At 45.0% G+C, this 21,258-nt stretch overlaps 1 protein-coding gene across 1 annotated transcript in view; it reads right to left on the bottom strand.

The window, feature by feature from the left end:
- Positions 1 to 528: 528 nt before the first annotated feature.
- Positions 529 to 21,258, bottom strand: part of LOC147666114 (carnosine synthase 1-like) — a 53,996-nt gene continuing 33,266 nt past the window's right edge. The window contains exons 2-3 of the mRNA XM_086949290.1: positions 1,732 to 1,936; positions 529 to 671 (exon numbers count right to left, since the gene is read on the bottom strand). Of these exons, the coding sequence (XP_086805416.1) occupies positions 529 to 671; positions 1,732 to 1,936 (348 nt within the window). The remainder of the gene's footprint in view (positions 672 to 1,731; positions 1,937 to 21,258) is intronic.

The following is a 21,258-nucleotide window of genomic DNA, read 5'->3' as shown; positions in this document are numbered from 1 at the left end:
TTGGGTTTTAGTCCCTTTGGCCGACATTGTCTATTTACATTCTGTAATTTTGCTGTTTTGTATAACGCAATGTTACACTTACATCGTATTGTCAATGTTTAATGAAAATAGGGGGAAGTACTTGTTATACCGTAGGTATCTACTTTGCCTCTTCTCTGTTTTCCTTTTCGTCCAGATTTCCTCGTGGTGTCATTATTATTGTCATCCTTGGTTTCTGGATCTACACTTCTTGTTGTCGTCTTTTGTCTCCAGCCTTCTCTCGTTCGCATTTTCATTCTTTTCCTTCCCTGCTAAGGTGGAAATCCATTACTCCTTCTTTCCTGTGTCTGTGTAGAGGCTGGTGTCCGTTTGCGTTGTGCCTTGTTCTTTCTTCCCTTCCTGCCTACCTGGCCAGTGGGTGTGTTCGGGGGTTAGTCTCTGGTGCGTCTGTGTTCTTCTGCCCCTTGTTGTTTCCGACTTCTTGTTACTTGTTTTTTCCTCACACCTTTTCTATGTTCGTGAGGTTGGGTTATCTCCATTGGTTTCCGCTTAACTCTTCTCTTCCTCTTCTTCGTCTTCCTCCTCGTTTTCTTCCACCTGTCTCTTTGTGCTGCTTTGCTCACTTCTTTCCTTTACGTTGTATCTGTTCCTCTGCTGTTCTTCCTTGCTATCTCTTCCTTGGTTCTCTCTCACTATTTGTTATTCACTTAGTGGTTTAATGCTTCTGTTATAACGAAAGGGGATATGTAGTATCCTGCATATTATACTGTAAGGTCTTTTACCAACCCTGCTCAACCTAGTCCTGTGCTGTGACTCATTGGAATGTTGAGTCTGATGATGCCTCAGAATGTTGGGACTGAGAGAAGCAGAGCGACAGTTGGTCATGGGCTGAGCAGCTGACAGGCAGCTCCTGGTGGGGCTCTGATGTACCACATAACTACATGATGTCCTGTACCTTACTATATGGTATCTTCATGGAATAAAGAATCTTGAAATACTACCTTCCTGAGTGGGCCTTCATCATTACACAGTGTCGCATAGGATGGCTTGTGGATGGTGCCAGTGGCATTTGCTTTTTGGAGCTTGACCCATAGAGGCAGTGATTCCAGTTGAGTGGATCTCAGTTCTGATTTGTGGCATTCTCCCACTTATTTGTGGGCTTGCGGCTGGCAGGTGGGGACTAATTGGCCTGTGCTATGTTGTCCAGTCACTGAACCCAGTCCTTGATCCACTATCCTTTTCTACCCCCGGTTGTAGCTGCTGTCTTTCTCATGGGGACTGCGTTTTCAATCAATCAATCAATCAGTAATTGTTAAGCGCAACTACTCAGTGTTCAGGTATTACAGACACACGCCAGTCCAGTGTATTTTCCGAACTGAACTCTTCACAGTTATGCACAGTCACTCCATCTGACAATGCCTTACCTTTGGCTGTGGGCAGCCACCTTACATCATGGTATAGTGCCGGGTGGCACACTGCAGAAGCATGCCAATGGGTTACTTGTGACTCTTACTGAAATGCATGTTTTCTTTACTTACTGCTAGCTACAGAGTACTTTGTGGCACTAAAATACATTTTTGCAACATAACTTGTATTATTTACAATTAAAAAGAAGTCATACCGAGACATTACTGACAGTTAAAGATATAGAGTACATTTTTAAATGCTTGTGTCACACAAGTTCATGGATGCTGGATGCTTAAATATTCGGGTCCCTAATCCCACTGCCCACAAGTGTTGCGTTGCTCTTACTCTGAAAGGCAGCCGGGGTCTCCATAGCAGGTGCCCGCACTACTGGAAGGGGTGAATAAACTGCCTCTAACAGGATACTCTCTCCTTCCTCCAGCTTCTGCATCAGGGACTTGACTGATAAGAGGACTCCAGGGAGGTCACGGCTGGGGTGAAAGGTTGCGGTACATCTCTCGCTCCATCGTGGGCCTGTGGTCTCCACTAACACCTGCAGGGAAGATACACATGAGCTTCAGCAAACAATCGTTGGAGGGCTAGGCTATGTTTGTGTACCTTACACAACATGCCATGTAAAGGCCTCTAAGCACTAAAAGAATGGAGTGCTCTGAGCTTCTAATAGCCAGTAGAATCCCGGAGCATCAACATTCCAATGTTTGGTCACAGTGACAGTTGTGAACAAAGGCCTCACAGAGCCCGAGGGAATTTCAACCCCCTCGGGCTCCGTGAGGCCTTTGTTTTGCAAATTAGTACATTCTTCCCTCTAGGACAGGGGTCTTCAAACTGTGGGGCGCGACCCCCAGGGGGGCCGTGGAGTGATAGGAAGGGGGTCGCGCATTCCCTTCACACTTCTGCCCAGGCCCATAGCTTCAGCCCCCTTCCTTCCCCGTAGTGTCTCTTAGCCCGGGCTGCTGCAGTGCAGCTCGCGCTGCTGGTGGCTCGGCTGGGAGGTGTCTGGAGTCTTATCTCCGGCCGCCTGAGCTTTTCACAGGTCTTTAAAGACCATTTGCATATTTACATGCCTTTGTTAACTGGTTACATAGGCTTAATTTTTTTATTGGTTCCAGTACCCCCTGGGTCCTACTCTGCTTATTCCTTACATTTGTATTTTTACACTTACTGCTGTAGTGTGAGAATGCATTTAATGAAAAGAAATATAAAGTTGGGTAGCCAAAAGAAAAATGCCTGCCGTGTGTTGTTTAAAGAGCCCTCAGAGACCTGCTCTTCACACTAAATAGAGTTATAAATAAAAAAGTATGTATTAATTAGCTATGTGACTTTTCTGTCTTTGTTCTCTTTAATTATCAGTCATGGATCTTAGAGGCAGCCCTAGAACAAAATTAAAAGTGCTTTCTATTTATATTTGCTGTTCTAAGTATTGATAGATAAGTGCTAAACATACAGCTTTAGGTGACTGCTTATTTCTGGGCCATCAAAATAATGAGCTGTATCGGCACATTATTTATTTCCTCCACCCTCGATCCCTGATTAATGCCATCATAGCAATAGTTTAATTTATATCTGAAACCCTATGCTTCAAGTTTCTGGGAATGCACCCTGCATTCAGACAACTCACTCCTCATTCTCGCCTTCACTTTCACGCTCGCCCTGCACTCACACTGATCACCGTGCACTAATAGTGATCACAATGCACTCACAGCTATCACAATGCACTCACACTGATCACAATGCACTCACACTGATCACAATACACTCACACTGATCACAATACACTCGCACCATTCACCCACTCACCCTGTACTAACAGTGATCACAATGCACTCACACTGATCACCATGCTCTCCCACCATTCACCCACTCACCCTGTACTAACAGTGATCACAATGCACTCACACTGATCACCATGCACTCACAACATTCACCTGCTCACCCTGCACTCACAGTGATCACTCTGCACTAACAATGCGCTTGCGTTCTTCACCCTGTACCTCACCCTGCAGTCACATGAGCACACTACTCACCTTGCACTCATGTGACACTTCACTCACCTGTCCCCCCCTCACTGCTCAATCTGTAGCTCACTCAAACAAGGCCATCACTAACCATGCATTACTTTGTCCCACTCTGCACTTACAGCCGAACCCAAATTCATATGGTCACCTCACTCACCCTGCAGTCACTCCTTTTACCCTACTCTCACACTGTTGCATCGTTCACCGTGCAGTCATTTGGGTACTCTGGTCACCCACACAGGGTTTAGACATTTTTGTCAGGAGGGGGTCCTTACGCCTGAAAATGTTGACAGGGGTGTCTCGGCATCCTAAAGTTTGAAGACCTCTGCTCTAGGAGCAGAATGTTGTAACAGCCTTAGAGCCCATCGTAGCAGACTCTACTGGCCATTAAAGGCCTGTTTCATCGTTTAAGGCCCTTACCTTCAGCTCGGGCCTTTAACGCTGGAGTGGGCCTTTAATGGCTGATAGAGCCTGCTATGGCGGGCTCTAAGGCTCTAGCATGAAGCACTAATGCACTGTAAATTATTACAAAAACAAAATACCTCAAACATTACAATAGCATCAATGAAGAGGCCAAATGTTGCTCTTCTCCACATACTACTCACTACAGCACAAGGCTTGTATTTCATTTACACCACATCCAGACATTTATTTATATGTATGTCTGCAGTGCAGCTGATGATATTGAAATTCCCTTGATTAGTTACTTTGGGAGCAACACATACCTGAAGGAATGAATTACTTTAATTTTATACATTAATGAGTTGAATAATGATCTAAATCAAATCAAAAAATCTTTTATTCGATTAACGTATTGATAATCATAAAAAGTACATCATATAAAGTAATACATTTCCATAAAAACACATTATTATATTGCAGAATAAAAATATTAAAAGAATATTAAAAGATTATACTATAATTCATAATACAAGAATTGGTTGATTCAGAAGATCACAAACTCAATTAAACATTGTCTCCATGGCATTACGGATAGTTAAGCATGATTTTAGAAAAAGCAGTACGTTCTTTGCCACATATTGTGAGTCTAGATGCTGAAGAGCTAAGAATGCCGGAAGACAGGTTCTCAGCCCCATTTGGCGCAACAGTGGGATAATCCAACGCTTACGTGATTCATTATAATAACGACAAAACAGAACAGTGTGCATAGTCGTTTGGGGCGAGACATGATCACACGGACATTTAACTAGGTCTTGTGACCAGTTTGTCTTAGTCGGAAATGTGACAAGGCGGAAAAACAAATTGAAATGGAACCTTGTTAATAGGTATTTTTCATAGTTCGATAGATAAAAAGTGAGATAGGGCTGGATACCTGTAGAAACTTGGACCGACAGAACTTGCACATTAGTTTGTTTAAGTACTTCACCAGAAAGGCGCAGTTCTCTTAGGTGGGTGAGACATTGGTTTTTAAGTGCATTTCTGCTTATTTCTACTGTTGAAGTAGGATCCGTGAAGTAATGTGTAAGGTTCAGGTCCTTCAAAAAGTTAAAAACATACGTCAACCAGGGAATTTTCTTCCAGGACATCATTTTTAGACAATCTGAGATCAGGGCACGTGTTAGATGGCATTGGGGTTTGCTCCAAATGCGGTGCCATAAGAGGATTGGTTGACATTTGATGTTATCTGTGAGGTAGTCAATACCAAGCTCTATATGGCAGCCGTATATCGGAGCACTCTGCGGAAGTGCCAATAGGTATTTTATAAAACCGTTTTGGATTTTTTGAAAATCTTCAGTGTTTACATGGCCCCAAACACCTGCGCCATATGTTGCAATACTTTGACATTTAGCTTTATAAATTTTAAGCAACTCGGATGGAGCAGGTTTGCCCAATTTTCTGGAGAAGGAGACAAGCGCGGAGGTCGCTCTCTGGTAGAGCAGTTTCCTGCTTGCCGTTGCCCTTTTCCAGGTTAATTGGTCGTCGATTAAAATACCTAAGTAGGGATATTCCCTAGTTCGTTCCAATTTGGTTTGTTCAATGTACAGATTTTTGGGATTTTTAACCTTCGGTCCTGTGTACATGACAAAGGCCTTGCCTTTATTTACTTTTAGACCCAGAGAAAGCATATAGTTACAATATTTATCCAGTTGTTTTTGCAGCTGTACTAGGGTTCGGGCTAATATAACGGAGTCATCAGCATAGAGTAATGCTGGGATAGGGCGTTGGTTGATGGTAGGTAGGTCCTGGCTCCCCTCTAGCATGGCTATTTCCAGCCCGTTAGTGTATAAATTAAACAAAAAGGGAGCCAGGACGCAGTCCTGTCTGACTCCTCGTGTTATGGAGAATGAGGGTGTTAATTCTCCACCCACCCCGTATCTTACACAAGCTGATGCGTCAGAGTAAAGGTCTCGCAGAAAGTTGATAAGTGGGGGATCAACGCCCAGTTCCTCAAAAATAGACCACAACCTGGCGTGTATTACGCAATCAAACGCCGCACTAAGGTCGACGTAGACCATGTACAGATTGCCCCGTTTTACTCCCACATACTTGCCTATTAAAAGGGATAGATTTAAGGCCTGTTCGACGGTACCAAGTCCCTCCTGGAAACCATACTGGAGGTCGGTAATGATGTTCTTTTCGGTCGCCCAATCCTGGAGTCGTTCCAGAATTAGGCGTCCCGCGACCTTCCCCATTGAATCCAGGAGGGAGATGGGCCTATAACAGGCCGGGTTGTTTCTGTCGCCCTTTTTAAAGATTGGAAGGAGTATGGAGGAGGACCAAGAGTCCAAGAGACCTATTTTTGATACTGCCACCATCACCTGGGTGACGATAGGGGACCATAGGTCAATATTGGAGACAAAAATATCAAGGGGGACTCCGTCTGGGCCGGGGGCCTTTCCGGTTTTAGAGGAGGTTAACGCGTGAATGATCTCACTGAGAGTGAAGTGGAGATCTATTGGAAATACCTCAGTTCTGGGGGAATCGACTACCGATTCAACCTGTGCGATGCAGGCCGAGGGGGGGTCACTAAAGATCTTGGAAAAGTGAGTCACCCACTCGTCTGCAGTCACAGCCACATCCAAATGCTGATGCGAATTCGCTTCAGCCAAGAAGGGGGATTTAACTATCTTCCAGAACTGGGAGCAGTCCTTGCTGCGGCTGCTTGCGTGTAATTGAGCCCACAGTTTTTTCTTGTGGTCTCGTTTACAATTGATTTGGGCCTGTTTATATTCGGATCTAAGTTTAGCTACTTCAATTTTATCTCTAACTGGATTGTGTAAAGCCTTCATTAATGCGGTTAATGCTTTACGACAAGCCGAATTAAACCATCTTGGGGCTGTCTGGTTTCCTGTTTTGTGGTGGCGGAGTAATGCAGCCTGAATGACTTTTAAGATCTCCCGGAATCTAGATATAATTTGTTCGGGGGAGGAGTCATCCGCCAGACAGGTATTTATCCATGGGAGTGCCTTGGATATAACCTTTTTAGTGATTGTTAAAGGGTCAATCTTTGACCATTTCACGGAAAAAACGTTAGTTCTATCCATGGCCAGAGATTTTTGAGTCAGTAGACTCTTCCTAATGGGATGGAAATCGCTTGAAGTTAGCTTAAGAGTAATGCTGTTAGGAAAATGATCACCTGCAACTTCTGAACCAGTGGTAAACTGGATAAGTTTACCCTTTAAGAAATAGGAGCATAAGATAAAATCTATGGTGGTTGAACAGCCCCTACCGTGGAAAGTGGGACTGAAATCTACAGGGGGATCAGCAAGTTCGTTTACGAATGTCAATTCTAGCGAGGCAAGACTGTCGTTGAAAGAGTCGTTGAAAAAGTCACCTAGATGGGAATGGGTGAAGTGTGTCAACAGGCAGTCTTGTTCATCTAGAAGGCCGCACGTACCTAATAATGATCTATCCAAATTGACTAAGGACGTCCCAATGATTAATGGCAAAGTGCTACCCGATTTGTTGTACGCAGTCGATACGGTCCTAATGGGCTGCACACCCAATGCACTGCGCACTTTATTTGGGGGTTTTGTGGATTTTATGAACAAGCTGGACCTTTGCACAAATTTAAAAAAATCATTTTTAATGAGTTGTGGACCCAAAAAACATTCTGTAAATGTAATTCATTGTAGCTCTGAAAAATTAATGTGCACACGCACTTTTCCATATTTGGGCTTGATATTTTCAGATAACGGCTCCTGGGCTGCCCATCTGGCGCATAGCAGGAGTAAATTCTTAAAAGTTACTAACTCGATTTTGTGTCTACCACAACCAAGAAGAACTGAGGTAGTGCTTCCCCTGTTGAAAATATATAAAACTCAGTGTCTACCTACCGCAACATATGGAGCAGAAATCTGGGGCCATGTAAATTGTAATAACATCCAGGTAGAAGAGAATAGATTTTGTCGGAGGGTCTTGGGGGCACCAATAAGTTCTTCCTTATTTGTTTGCCATCATGAGTTAAAATTACCATTTATTGAGGATTATATTAGGACCCGCCAGTGATCCTCTTGATGAAAGTGTGGCAAAATCCAGCAGCTACGCTAACCAGAGATATCATAGTTGATTGTCTTAACTGCAACAAGGGTGGAGACATACCATGGTTGGTGGCTGTCAAGACCAGCCTGAGTATTGTAAATCTGTCATATATTTTTACCGATCCAGGAAATATAGCAGGTATTAATAACAAGCATTTGCAATGCAATAGGTCTCGCATTAGGAAGGTTTGAGCTTTTGGTATTGTAAATTATACATTTTTTATTTATGTGTTGGTTTTGCAAATAGCTAAATTAATAGCTTTGTCATTTACAATGCCAATAGTTTTTACTTTCGCAAATGTGACACCTATAGCATTTGTAATGCAATATGTGTTGTATTTATGTGACTTAGATGTATTGATATTACAAATAACAATGGCTTTTAATTTTTTTAAATAATTAAAACTTAAATAAAAGTTATTGTAATTTATAATGGCAATAACTTAAACTTTTATAAATAACTTTTGTGAAGATTATGTTCATGGAATTTTATTGTGACGAAAATCCAAGAACAGAAGTAAAATATTAACATCTTTTTGTGACATCCATACTAATATAATAAAGAGAGAGCCCAAACCTTTGATGCGGGTAATCTCAGGAACCACAGCACTAATCACAACACCCAATACAGCGTTGGAAAGGGCAGTTGCAGCAGAAGGACATAGGCTATGCAGACGCCCACCATATACATTTAAAGGGTAAAAGAACTGTACCTTGTGGGCGTATCTGCGGTGTGCTGGGGGCGTGACAAACGCTGGGGGCGTGTGGTACGTTCCGCCCTTCATGCCATGTCTCATATTGTGTGCTAATCCCACCCCGCTCCCTTTAATTACCCCTGCACACCATAATCATAACCCACCCTTACTCCTTAAAATACCCCAACACCCGTAAACACTAACCCATTTTAACCCTATAATTATACCCTGTACCCCAAAACCCAAACCTACCCCTAAACTCTAAAAATACCCCTGTACCCCAAAACCCAAACCTAGCCCTGAACCCTAAAAATACCCCTGTACCTCAAAACCCAAACCTACCCCTGAACCCTAAAAATACCCCTGTACCCCAAAACCCAAACCTAGCCCTGAACCCTAAAAATACCCCTCTACCCCAAAACCCAAACCTAGCCCTGAACCCTTAAAATACCCCTGTACCCCAAAACCCAAACCTACCCCTGAACCCTAAAAATACCCCTGTACCACAAAACCCAACCTATCCCTGATCCCTAAAAATAACCCTGTACCCCAAAACCCAAACCTAACCTGGAGAAGTGTGGCTCAATGGTTAGAGCGGCAGACCCTGATGCAGAGGTCTAGCCCGGTACGAGGGTTCAATTTCCCGCCTCGGCGGGTCTTGGGCTCAAAAATTCCACAGACCTGATAATTCTCGCCTCGGTGCCTATTCCAATCATGGAGTCTCTGGGCAATAGCTTGCTTAATCTCCACAACGGCCCCCACAACGCTAAGGATGCCTGGCCTCCACCTTGGGGGTGCCCAGGAGTGGACGCCTCCCAGGGAAAGCCAGGATGGGTTCCACCGCGGTATTCGTACAAGCGCCTTGAGACCCTTGCGGGTGAGTAGTGCGCTATACAAGTATCAATTTACTTTACATTTACATTTACCCCTGAACCCTAAAATACCCCTGTATCCCAAAACCCAAACCTACCCCTGAACCCTAAAAATACCCCTATACCCCAAAACCCAAACCTAGCCCTGAACCCTAAAAATACCCCTGTACCCCAAAACCCATACCTCTCCCTAAACCCTAAAACTACCCCTGTACCCCATAACCCAAAACTATATCTAAACCCTTAAAATACCCAAACACCCCGAAACATATACCTCAGTATCCCAAAACATATACCCCTATACCCATACTTACCTTCCCTCATAACCCACCCGTACTCCTTAAAATACCCCAACATCCTTAAACACAAACCCATCTTAACCCTATAAATATACCCTGTACCCCAAAACCCGAACCTACCCCTGAACCCTAAAAATACCCCTGTACCCCAAAACCCAAACCTAGCCCTGAACCATCAAAATAACCCTGTACCCCAAAACCCAAACCTACCCCTGAACCCTAAAATACCCTTGTACCGCAAAACCCAAACCTAGCCCTGAACCCTAAAAATACCCCTGTACCCCAAAACCCAAACCTAGCCCTGAACCTTTAAAATACCCCTGTACCCCAAAACCCAAACCTACCCCTGAACCCTAAAAATAACCCTATACCCCAAAACCCAAACCTAGCCCTGAACCCGAAAAATACCCCTGTGCCCCAAAACCCATACCTATCCCTAAACCCTAAAACTACCCCTGTACCCCATAACCCAAAACTATATCTGAACCCTTAAAATACCCAAACACCCCAAAACATATACCTCGGTACTCCAAAACATATACCCCTATACCCATACTTACCTTCTCCAAACATTTTTAAAAAAACATGCTTTTACCATTCATGCATTTACAAAGAATTTCGTTGTAAATGTATGCCTGGTAAAAGCATATAAAATGTAATGCCAGGCGTTATAATGGCATTGCGGAGTCATGGTACTTTCGTAATGAAAGCATGCGGAGTGATCGTATGCGGAAAGAAAGTTGCGGAATAATGAGTGTTTACCCTCCCCCGGTAAGTACATTGGTGGCACGGCGGCCCACATCTCCAGCAACATACTCATATTTTTTCACCACTGATTTGAAAAATGCACAGGTCTCTCTCATTGATGGCCAGCACCGACATACACTTTTAGACACACCTCCCGCCACAAGTTCTAGAATTGCGAACTTTAGAGCTGGGGAGCTACGTTTGAATCTCGGCATCAGCTCAACATCCTGTGATTCCAGGCAAATCACTTTGTCTCCCCGTGCCTACCACAAATGAATGTGTTCTTCTGTAATGTAAATTGTACTCATGCCATGTTGTCGAGTTCACGCTATATAATATTGCAAGGAAAAATAAAGTAGGGAAACTCGAGTTCACACACTACTGAACGTGCACTCTTAAGTGCATAAGCAGTGCACTGTGAATCGGAGTGTTTCACAGGCCTGTCACAGATAAGAAATGCTATCAAAACGAAATCCTACAAAACAATATACTACTGGCCGGCAGCAATTCATACCCAGACAACGTCGGGACGGGCTGCTAGTTTATTCCCTACAGTGCACAATACCTCCCAGCTCATCCAACCCTATTCAGGGTAACGATAACTACAACAGATGGATCACCAACTCCTTGGACCTTATACTCCCTCTGAGTAGCATCCATCCCAAGCGGGGCAATCCTACAGCCCCTTGGTACACAAACGATCTTCGGGAGAAAAAACGTGCCTGCAAACGTTTGGATAGAAAATGGCGCATGGAATACCGCCTAGCAGACAAAGTTAGTTATAGAGCAGCCATTAAAAATTACAAAGTAGAGATCCAACAAGCTCAAGCCACATACTTTGAACTAAAGATAAGTAATGCAGCGTCTAAACCTAAAGAGATTTACCGCATAGCTAAATCTCTCCTGCAACTCCGGAGATTCCCAGAGATCACAATGACACTCAGACTCATTGTGAGGACATAGCGGAGTTTTTCCATCATAAAATAGAATTCATTTACTCTTCCTTTCCCCCCCTGCCATCTCGGCCAGTGACCTCATCACCACAGATCCTATGACAGTCCCACTTAGTATCCTCAATAACCTTCCGGCTCTTGACGAAACTTCTCTAGAAAAGCTAATGAGACTAGTCAAATCGGGATCACCTGTCGACCCAGCTCCCCCTAGTGCTCTCACTCAAATAACCAGCCAGATATTACCCACCATTCGAGACTTGCTCAATTCCTCCCTTGATACTGGCATCGTCCCCCCCCTATGGAAGAGAGCTATGGTCAAAGCTCTACTAAAAAAAAACAACCTCGACCAGTCCAACCCTTCCAATTACGGTCCCATCTCCCTTCTGCCTTGGCTCAGCAAACTTCTTGAGAAACACGTCAACTCCGTGTTGGCAGCCTTCCTAGAAACTAACAATATACTGGACCCCACCCAGACGGGCTTTAGGCCTCGCCATGGAACTGAGACTGCCTTGATTGCAGTGACGGAGGAGGCAAGGAGGTTCCTGGACGGTGGCGGCTCCACGGCCATCGTTCTACTTGACTTGAGTGCCGCCTTCGACACTGTAAATCATGGCATCCTACTCCACCGGCTTGCTATGATAGGGGTGTCAGGAACTGCGCTTACCTGGATAGAATCGTTCCTCACAGACAGATCCTTCCGGGTATTCGAAAAGGAGTTCACCTCCTCTAGTAAACCGCTTAATTGTGGAGTGCCTCAGGGCTCCTCCCTGAGTCCAACCCTTTTTAATGTTTACCTCCGTCCTCTAGCTGATGTCGTCCGCCCCTTCGGGGTGAAAATTGTCACCTACGCGGACGACACCCAGCTGGTGGTGGCACTGGACCCCCCTCTCAACTCTCACCACAGCCTACATAAATGCCTAAAAGCTGTCGCAACCTGGATGTCAGACTCCTGTCTAAAACTTAATGGGGATAAAACAGAGGTAATGCTCCTTGGAAATAACATCACCAAATCCATTGATACCATCTGGCCCCTCTGTCTAGGCAGCCCCCCACAACCCAAAGACCAAATTAAGAGCCTGGGCATCTGGCTCGACCAAAACCTCACTTTCAACTATCAAGCCACCAAACTTGCCGCCACCTGCTTTGGGCTGTTGAGACTACTCCGAAAGATTCTCCCCCTTCTCCCGCTTCACTCAAGACGGATCATGGTCCAAGAACTAATCTTGTCACGTCTCGACTGCGGTAACGCCCTATACCTTGGCGCCCCACAGTCCGCCCTCGCCAAACTACAAGTTGTTCAAAACTGCGCGGCAAGAGTCCTGTTGAACCTCCCCCGCCGCTCCTCAGTCAAGGCGAGACTGAAGGACCTTCATTGGCTCCCTGTGCGTGCTAGGATAGAATTTAAGAGCATGTGCGTTGCACACCGCTCTTACTGGGGAACGGGGCCCGCCATAAACCAGCCTCTGGTAGAAGCCTACCACCCTTCCCGGCCCCTCAGATCCGCGACCTCTCACCTCACTTTTGTACCACGCATAAGAAGAGCTAGATGCGGAGGCCGCTCGCTCTCCTACAATCTGGCCAAGATCTGGAATTCCCTTCCCCTTTCAATCAGGTCAGAATCCAACCTACTTACCTTTCGAAGGCTGTTAAAAACTTGGCTTTTTAATAAAACTCCCACCTAACCCCTTCTGTTCCTTACGAACCCCACTCCCCCCTCCTCTGCTCAACCATCCAGTTTTCTACAGCGCTGGGACACCCCTGGGTAGCCATCGCGCTCTACAAATTCTCATTCCATTCCATTCCATTTTATATATCGCAAACTCGACCCGAAGGTATCAGTGCAGTTTACATGAGCACCAGTTATGTTACAGAGTGACACATTCATTTTGTAAGGCACAAAGAAATTGAGTCATTTGCCCAGAATCACAGGGTGTTGAGCATCCTTGCCAAGACTGGAACTCGATCCCCCAGCTTCAAGGTCGTCAGCTCTAGCCGTTAGGCCGCATCCTCAATTACATTGTGACATGGAAGATCCACAGTATCGCTTGTGTTTTCAAAACCTGAAAAAAAGTGCACCGCCACCAAAACACTGACTGGTGTTTGTATCTTTCAAATGTTTAGCTTGCCTTATAACTCCGGATGTGTGCAGTCCTGTGTCAGTGATTTTGCCATGTAATCCTTCCGTGTTCATGGTTGATACCAATTTATAGCTTATTTGTCTGTGGCACATAAGAAGATATCACTTTTAGATGGTTCTATAGCTGTCACAATGATCCTTGGCTGATCATTAAAATGAAGAAAGACAATGTTAAACAAGCATTAGAAATGCAATAGGTCTCGGATCTATTTGAGTTAGAGCTAATGGCATTGTAAATGGCAATGTCTTTTAGCCATGTGTTATGGAGTGTGTGCATGTGGTGTGTAGTGGAATTATGTGGGTTGGATTGGAATTGTAGCAATGGTGGCATGCTGCGCTTTAGATGAATATGTTTAAAACTAAAGTGCACCATACTGCGATTGCTACAATACTTAATTGTGGATGCGTTAACAATTGATGTATGCACTGATGGCTGGTGGTGTGTGTGCCTGTAGAAATTGTGCACTGATTGCTGGTGGTGTATGTGCTTGGTGGAAGCGTCCACTGCCGGCTGGAGGTGTGTGTTGTTGTTTTTGGTAGCGTGCACTGATGGCTGGTGGTGTGTGTGCCTGGTAAAAGCGTGCACAGACGGTTGGAGGTGTGTGTGCCTGGTGAAAGCGTGCACTGATGTCTAGTGTTGTGTGCCTGGTGGAAGCCTGCACTGACAGCTGGTGGTGTTTGTGCCCGGTGAAAGCGTGCACTGACGGCTGGTGGTGTGTGTGCCCGGTGAAAGTGTGCAGTGACGGCTGGTGGTGTGTGTGTGGTTGTTTGTGGTTGCGTGTGTGGTGGTGAGTGTGTGGTGGTGTGTGTGGTGGTGAGAGTGGTGTGTGTGTGTGTGGTCTTATGTGTGTGGTCTTATGTGTGTGGTCTTATGTGTGTGGTTTTATGTATGTGTTTTTATGTGTGTGGCTTGTGTGTGTGGTCTTACGTGTGTGGTCTTTTCCTGCACACTCACTCTAACTCTTCAATCATTCTGCACTCATTCTGCACTCACTCTCACTCTGCACTCACTCACACTCTGCACTCACCCACACTCTGCAGCACTCACACTCTGCAGCACTCACTCACACCCTGCAGCACTCACTCACACTCTGCAGCACTCACTCACACTCTGCAGCACTCACTCAAACTCTGCAGCACTCACTCACACTCTGCAGCACCAGAAGAGGCTTGGACGCGCTGACTGAAACCGCTCAGTATCCTAAAAAATATTGAAAGCATTAGACGATGAAAAATAGGCACATTCGCAAGAAGATATTTTAATGTTTTGAATATTGACGAGCCTGGTGTGTTGTGCCGAAGTCTATTTTTGCAATGACATATTTAAACAGTAGAGGCATGTTCGGCAGATTAAAGTTTCTATCAAACTTTGAGCAAGCAAACAATTGTGCCTGTTCAAGGAGCGAGGACCAGGTTTAACGCTGGAAGACCCGGACAGGATTGCAGGACTGGAGTGAGGTGTCCTATTGTTTATGTGGCTGTAATGTGGCAGCAGCCTGAGAGCGGGATGGGTCAGGTGTCTGTCTGTCTCTGTGCTTTCGTGTCAATGCACCGTAGTCTGTAGGAGTGATTCGTGATAGACTCATTCTAGTAGTATATAACTATTTTTAACAGTACCGTTTGTGGTATATGTGTTTCTGATTTCTAGCCGTGGGCATTGATATTATGTGGATTTGCCGCATAAAACCAGTTTCCATTATTGCAAGGAAATGCACATTATATGGCATAAGGCGGTACATTGTGTCAATCTAATCTCGCTTTGTTGTCTTTGGAACAATGAGTAGTATTGTCTGGGCATAAATTTCAGCTCATTGCTATACATTCAGCTCACAATTTTGCCAATCGGCTAGTAAAAGGTGAACAGTTAACCTTTGAAGTGGCATCTCGAGTTTTAGTAACTGTTGAATGTATTGAGCTAGAAACTATGTCTGTCGAAATTTGCCTCTCTTTCGAGTTTCAAGGGAGGCTCAGAAACACAGGCACTTTCAGGAGAAGTCCGCCCCGTGCGTGAAGCGCATCATCAGAGCTGTGTGAATAATAACTGCGTCAGTCTCGTGAGTGAGGTGCATCATCAGAGCTGTGTGAATAATAACAACTGTGAGGCCGTGCGTGAGGTGCATCATCAGAGCTGTGTGAATAATAACAGTTGTGAGCCCGTGCGTGAGGTGCATCATCAGAGCTGTGTGAATAATAACAGCTGTGAGACCCGTGCCTGAGGTGCATCATCAGAGCTGTGTGAATAATAACCGCTGTGAGCCCCCTGCCTGAGGTGCATCATCAGAGCTGTGTGAATAATAACTGTGTCAGCCCCTGAGGTGAATAATAACTGTGTTAGCCCCGTGCGTGAGTTGCATCATCAGAGCTGTGTGAATAATAACAGCTGTGAGCCCATGCCTTAGGTGCATCATCAGAGCTGTGTGAATAATAACAGCTGTGAGCTCGTGCCTGAGGTGCATCATCAGAGCTGTGTGAATAATAACAGCTGTGAGCCTGTGCCTGAGGTGCATTATCAGAGCTTTCCATATCTCACTGGTATGCAATTAAACACATTTTGTCGAGTTACACTCACTCTTGTAATCTCACCCCATCCACATTGCTCATGTCACCCAAATTCCTGCACTCTCTACCACACTGCTTTCAAGAACAGCATACTCTTGCACACACTGTCACTGCTCACCAATTCAAAGTTTGCTAAAAAATGTATGCAATGCATTGTCATACACAATGCCAATAACTCAAACTTTAATGCTGCGAGACCTATTGCATTGTAAATGCTTGTTCTTTTTAGTTTCCCTTTCGGCTACTGCTCAGTGGCAAAGATTTAGCATGCTGTATTGACACGTGCTGTGTCCTTACAGCACTGACGAAAAGTAAACGATACAAGCTGGGGGAAAGCTTTCTCCCAGACTCCCTAAACGGACGTCAGTGTAAAGCTATGCCTTTCGATGAATTAAAAAATTGTATTTGACTGATGTAGAAGTGTAATGTTTTGTATAATTTTTATGCGCTTCTAATTTTATTATAAATTGTTCTGTGCTTTCCCAGTACTCACATCTGCTTACCTTCTCTGTAGTATGTTTATCTTTTGCTGCCTAATATGAAAATGTGGAACATGAATAAGAAAAGCCCTTGTGAAGGCTTGCGCTGCTGGTTAACAATTCGATTAATCACAAGTACAGTATTTTGCCTCCGAGATGTACACTACAGTTATAACATGTATTATCTAGTGCAGTAAATAATTGGTATTTATACGCACACACTGATATTCGTATATGAATATATTTGTAAAAGCAGGGGTATTCCTGTATCCATTTCTAAATGCCACTCGATTTGATTTAATTTATAAAATAAGTAAAACAAAAAGTTTTCCCGCTGGGAAGTATTATAACCTGTTGCTGGATCAGGATTCGAACTCACAACCATAAATCACAACATTCATTTTTGTGGAACTAAAGCTATAACTTAAACTCATATTCGGCGTTGCCAACAACAATTCTGGTCCAAAGGAACAACATTCCTTCCATTGTTGTCAAACTAGATGTCCGAAATGAAATGAAAAAGATAGATAGCAGTGTCTTTCCAAAATTTCTCCACGTCCACGTTAGGTGGCTCTGATTGTGTTTTAATATTGTGTATAGGTTTGGGATTTTTTTGCTATATATGTTTTTAATTGATAACCTTGTCGATAAATTTTGTAACCAATTATTTTTAATAAATTGCAACTTTTTTATAACTTGTTTGTATATGTTCCTTCTTGGTAAGTGTTTTAGTTCCACAAAAATGAATGTTGTGATTTATGGTTGTGAGTTCGAATCCTGATCCAGCAACAGGTTATAATACTTCCCAGCGGGAAAACTTTTTGTTTTACTTAACAGTACATTGGCGCTCCATTTCCCTCTGGGTAACATAGAGCCCCTCTCTTCTTGTTTACACCATTTATAAAATAAGCCCTAAGGGGTACCTCCGCGCTACTTGGGAATGAACAAAGGCCAGAAGGACTTAGTTTGCGAGAGCTCAGTTTCAAGTGGCTTCCTAAAAGGAAGATGGTCCAAGCACTTCTGGAGGTCAAGTTACAGATAGTTTCAGTTCCATTCAGTTGGTAGTATTTGAGTTCTGTGCGCATTTTGAACTTCCACGAAGACCATTCTCGTTGAATCTTGGAATGTATTGGTGTCTGGTGGTCTCTTTGTATTTCAGCTGGCACGTTTTAGAAACAATTTGCAACTGTTGCAACTAGAAGATTCACCAGAGTTTGCACCCATGCATATCTGTGCCGTACCATCTTGTAAAATATAGGTTAGTGGAGTGCATAGTGAGCTCACATAATGTGGGTCCTCACGCAGGTATAGCTTGGCTGTACTTGTAAAATTCCGTGTAACCCTTGTACACAGATACACACTTGTATTCGACTGCGACGTGAAAGGCAGAGCCATTCGCAGTAAATAATTGATGGGCACACACACCTGCACGTCTGCATCCTCTTTGCTCCGCCGGTGCTTGGTATAGGCTTACACAATAGCTTGCTTTTCTGTATCCGGATCGAGTGCTGTTTAACAAACCGGCTTCAACCCGGTGTTGTTTGCATTGATCTGAGGTCACTGTCTCCTCTTTCCCCCACGAGCGTGGGAGCACGCGGCCAGCGCAAGACCCGGCTCCGCCGGAGCCAGGTGCGGCCGCTCAGCTGCGAGCTGTTGCTAAGTGAGCAGCTCCCCCACTTCACAGACAGATGGGGCTGAACCAATGGCAGGCTGCTGCTGACAAGTGGAGAGACGGGGCCCAGCAGTGCTGCCATTCTTTCAGGGAAGAGACGGAGGGGGGCGTGGGGTGGAGGCTGAGGAGCTGGGGAGGGGGGACCCAGGGAGAGCCGTGCGCGAGCCGGTCTCTCCCTGCAGGGCCGGCTCTAGGCTCATGGTGGCCCTGGGCAGGAAGCGTAGGTAGGGGGCCCGGATGAGGGGGTCCGGGCGGGGCGGAGCGCGCAGGCCAGTAAAGAGGGGGGGGGGGGGGGGTCAGGGAGTTTAGAAGTGGAACAGAGCCAGAGGCCGCCAAATCCCTGCCAGGGGGCACCACGCAAATATGTATCCATCCTCAGAGGATTAATATATTAAGGATATATATTGGTGTGGTGGCCCCTGGGGTTTGGTGGCCCTGTGCAGGTGCACAGCTTGCACATGCCTAGAGCCGGCCCTGCTCCCTGGGTAGGTTTGCGCGAGAAGGGCTAGCCACAGGCAGGTGGTGCAATCAGCGTAGGGTGAGGTTATAATTAGGGCCAGAGCAGGCGGGGGAGGAGCGCGTTGGTTGGGAGGCGGTTAGAAGGGATTTGTTTTTGCCCCACCCACCCTTCCCCTTTAGGCCTTTTTTCCATTCTCAGTGCTTTAGGTACTGATATGGCTTATAGGCATGCCACTTTAGGACAGGTGAATATTTTTCTTTTTGTAGGCGGGTTTTTAGTGGGGGGTGGGCAGCCTGGAGTGGGTTGGTCCATCCTCAAAGGGCAGTTAAAGGAAAGGAGGGGGTATTCTACAAGAGTTAGTTGCTTCTGGTTAGGTTAGGGTTAACTTGGTGGGGGGTTTACTCTTTGGTAAGGATGCTCAGTTAAGCTGAAAGAATTTGAGTTATTAAACAAATAAATATATGTGTTGAACAGTTGTTTTGTTTCACACCTGTCTTAAATAAAGTGGCCATTCTTGCTTTCAAAGAAGTGGTGGACAGTGATTTTTTGCGCGAGAGAGAGTAAGGCAGGCTGGAGGAGGTGCGGGCTATTAGACTTTGCTGCTCAGAAGAGAAATGCAATTTCTTTTTGTTAAGTAGTGTAACAAGCTGCTGTGCTACAGCTGTGAGCACCTTCCGTGTGTTGCCTAATCTGTACACGCAGCACTGCAGGGTCCGGTCTTGATTCAGAAGAGTTCGTGAAATGGCTCGGGTGTCCTGAGAGTAGTAGTACATTATAAAACGCATGCTTGGGTGGCTCAGTAGCCGTTCGGACCAGGTTGCCTTGTGCATCCATTGTTGCCCATTGTTGGCACCGAACAGGCCCTGCTCACTGCCTCCAGTAATAGTGAGCTGGATTTGCATAAGACTGTGCAAACTAGTGGGATGTCAAAGAGGGAAGCGCTTCATCAGGCGCACTGCGTCTCATAGCGCCTGTCGACTCCTTATTGTATTCATACCAGGCAACTTATAAAATACCTTCACTGTGTGAGGAGGGAGCGGTGCCTGGTGCCGAGAGCTGTGTAAGGGGCACTCTGCCCCTCACCTAGCCCCCTCCTCCCAAAACCCCCTAAACAAGCATTGGCCGTGCAACGTAAAAGTAACGCAGCGCAGCCGCAAAATGAAAAAAAAAAACATGAGTGCCGCACGCGGCAGGGGAGAGCGGAGGGGAGCGGGCGCGATTCACTTGCAGGAGCGATAATTGCGACCAGATGGGCCGCGCGCTCCCGCAAGTGAATCTCCTGACGTGCACGCGTTGCCATTGAAGGCAATGAAACGCGTGCAGGTGCTTGGCTGAAAAGCCAAAGCAACGGCAAAAGGCCATTTGCCTTAGCAGCACATGCACGCTGTGAAGGTGAGACCTAATAAGACCATTCAGGGGGCCTTGTACGCTTACTATGGCAACCTGCGATGTGAGCGTGAAATTTTGAAACCCTTGGTTGCCCGTTATATAAGTATGTTAGGCGTAGCTGGCCCCCCACAAAATTTCCAGCAACATATCTCTTAAAGGCGATTAATCGCTGGGAACGATGCTTGCTCTTTTGTCTTAGGGCTGGCACTCTAAAATATCTACTTTGCTTTCCCTTAGGCTTCAACTCTGATCTTGAGCAAATGCTCTGCCCTTGTGGTAACAGTGGCAGTCAATCCATGTTACGATTCTTATTTTTTCGTGATTTTTATAAAGTATATAGTAAGCAGTTGTTGATTCCCTATTTTAAGACCCATGATATCACTGATTTTAGGGAAGCATACAGGGAGATTGTTATGCTCAACGGGGACAATTTAATATTCTGTGTCAGTACTTTCCTGAGACTGCCTGTTCATTCCCGTGACTTTTCTGAATACAGCGTAGATAGTTTTGGTTATATGCCTGGCATTCAAATTAATTTATATGTGGGCCGCAGAATCTTTATTGTTCTTATTATTATGCGCCAAAGTGGCAGCTTTTAATATTTTTGCTGCAAAACTTGAAATATTGCACTTTTATTATCACTGAACTTTTTAGCTAAATTGTACGCTTATGACTGATGTATGATTGATTTGTTGAATTGATTTTTGCACTATGTATATAATCTTCTGTAGCCATATTAATATGTTCATTGCACTTATTGACTTTCTTTTTTACCTCCTATTTATGTATGTACTGTCTTGGGTTTATTCTGTACTTTTATGGATGTTCCTTTGTATCCGAATAAAGACATTGATTGATTGATTGATTGATTGACTTGTATAGCTCGACTGTAAAGATCTTTGAAACTAGGTCACTGCACTTTTCGCTCCATGCAACTGACCTTGTCTTTGCTCAGGTGATGAGATGGCATGAGCTGAGCATCCACCTTAAACTAGGTAATGGTACCTGGGGGTCATTGAGAGATCGGTATGCACCTGTTACAACGCATTTTTTACTCCGCACTACCACTACAACG

This window comes from Lissotriton vulgaris, unplaced genomic scaffold, assembly GCF_964263255.1.
Source record: "Lissotriton vulgaris unplaced genomic scaffold, aLisVul1.2 SCAFFOLD_4821, whole genome shotgun sequence".
NCBI lineage: Eukaryota > Metazoa > Chordata > Amphibia > Caudata > Salamandridae > Lissotriton > Lissotriton vulgaris.
This window is presented reverse-complemented; position numbering and strand designations above follow the sequence as displayed.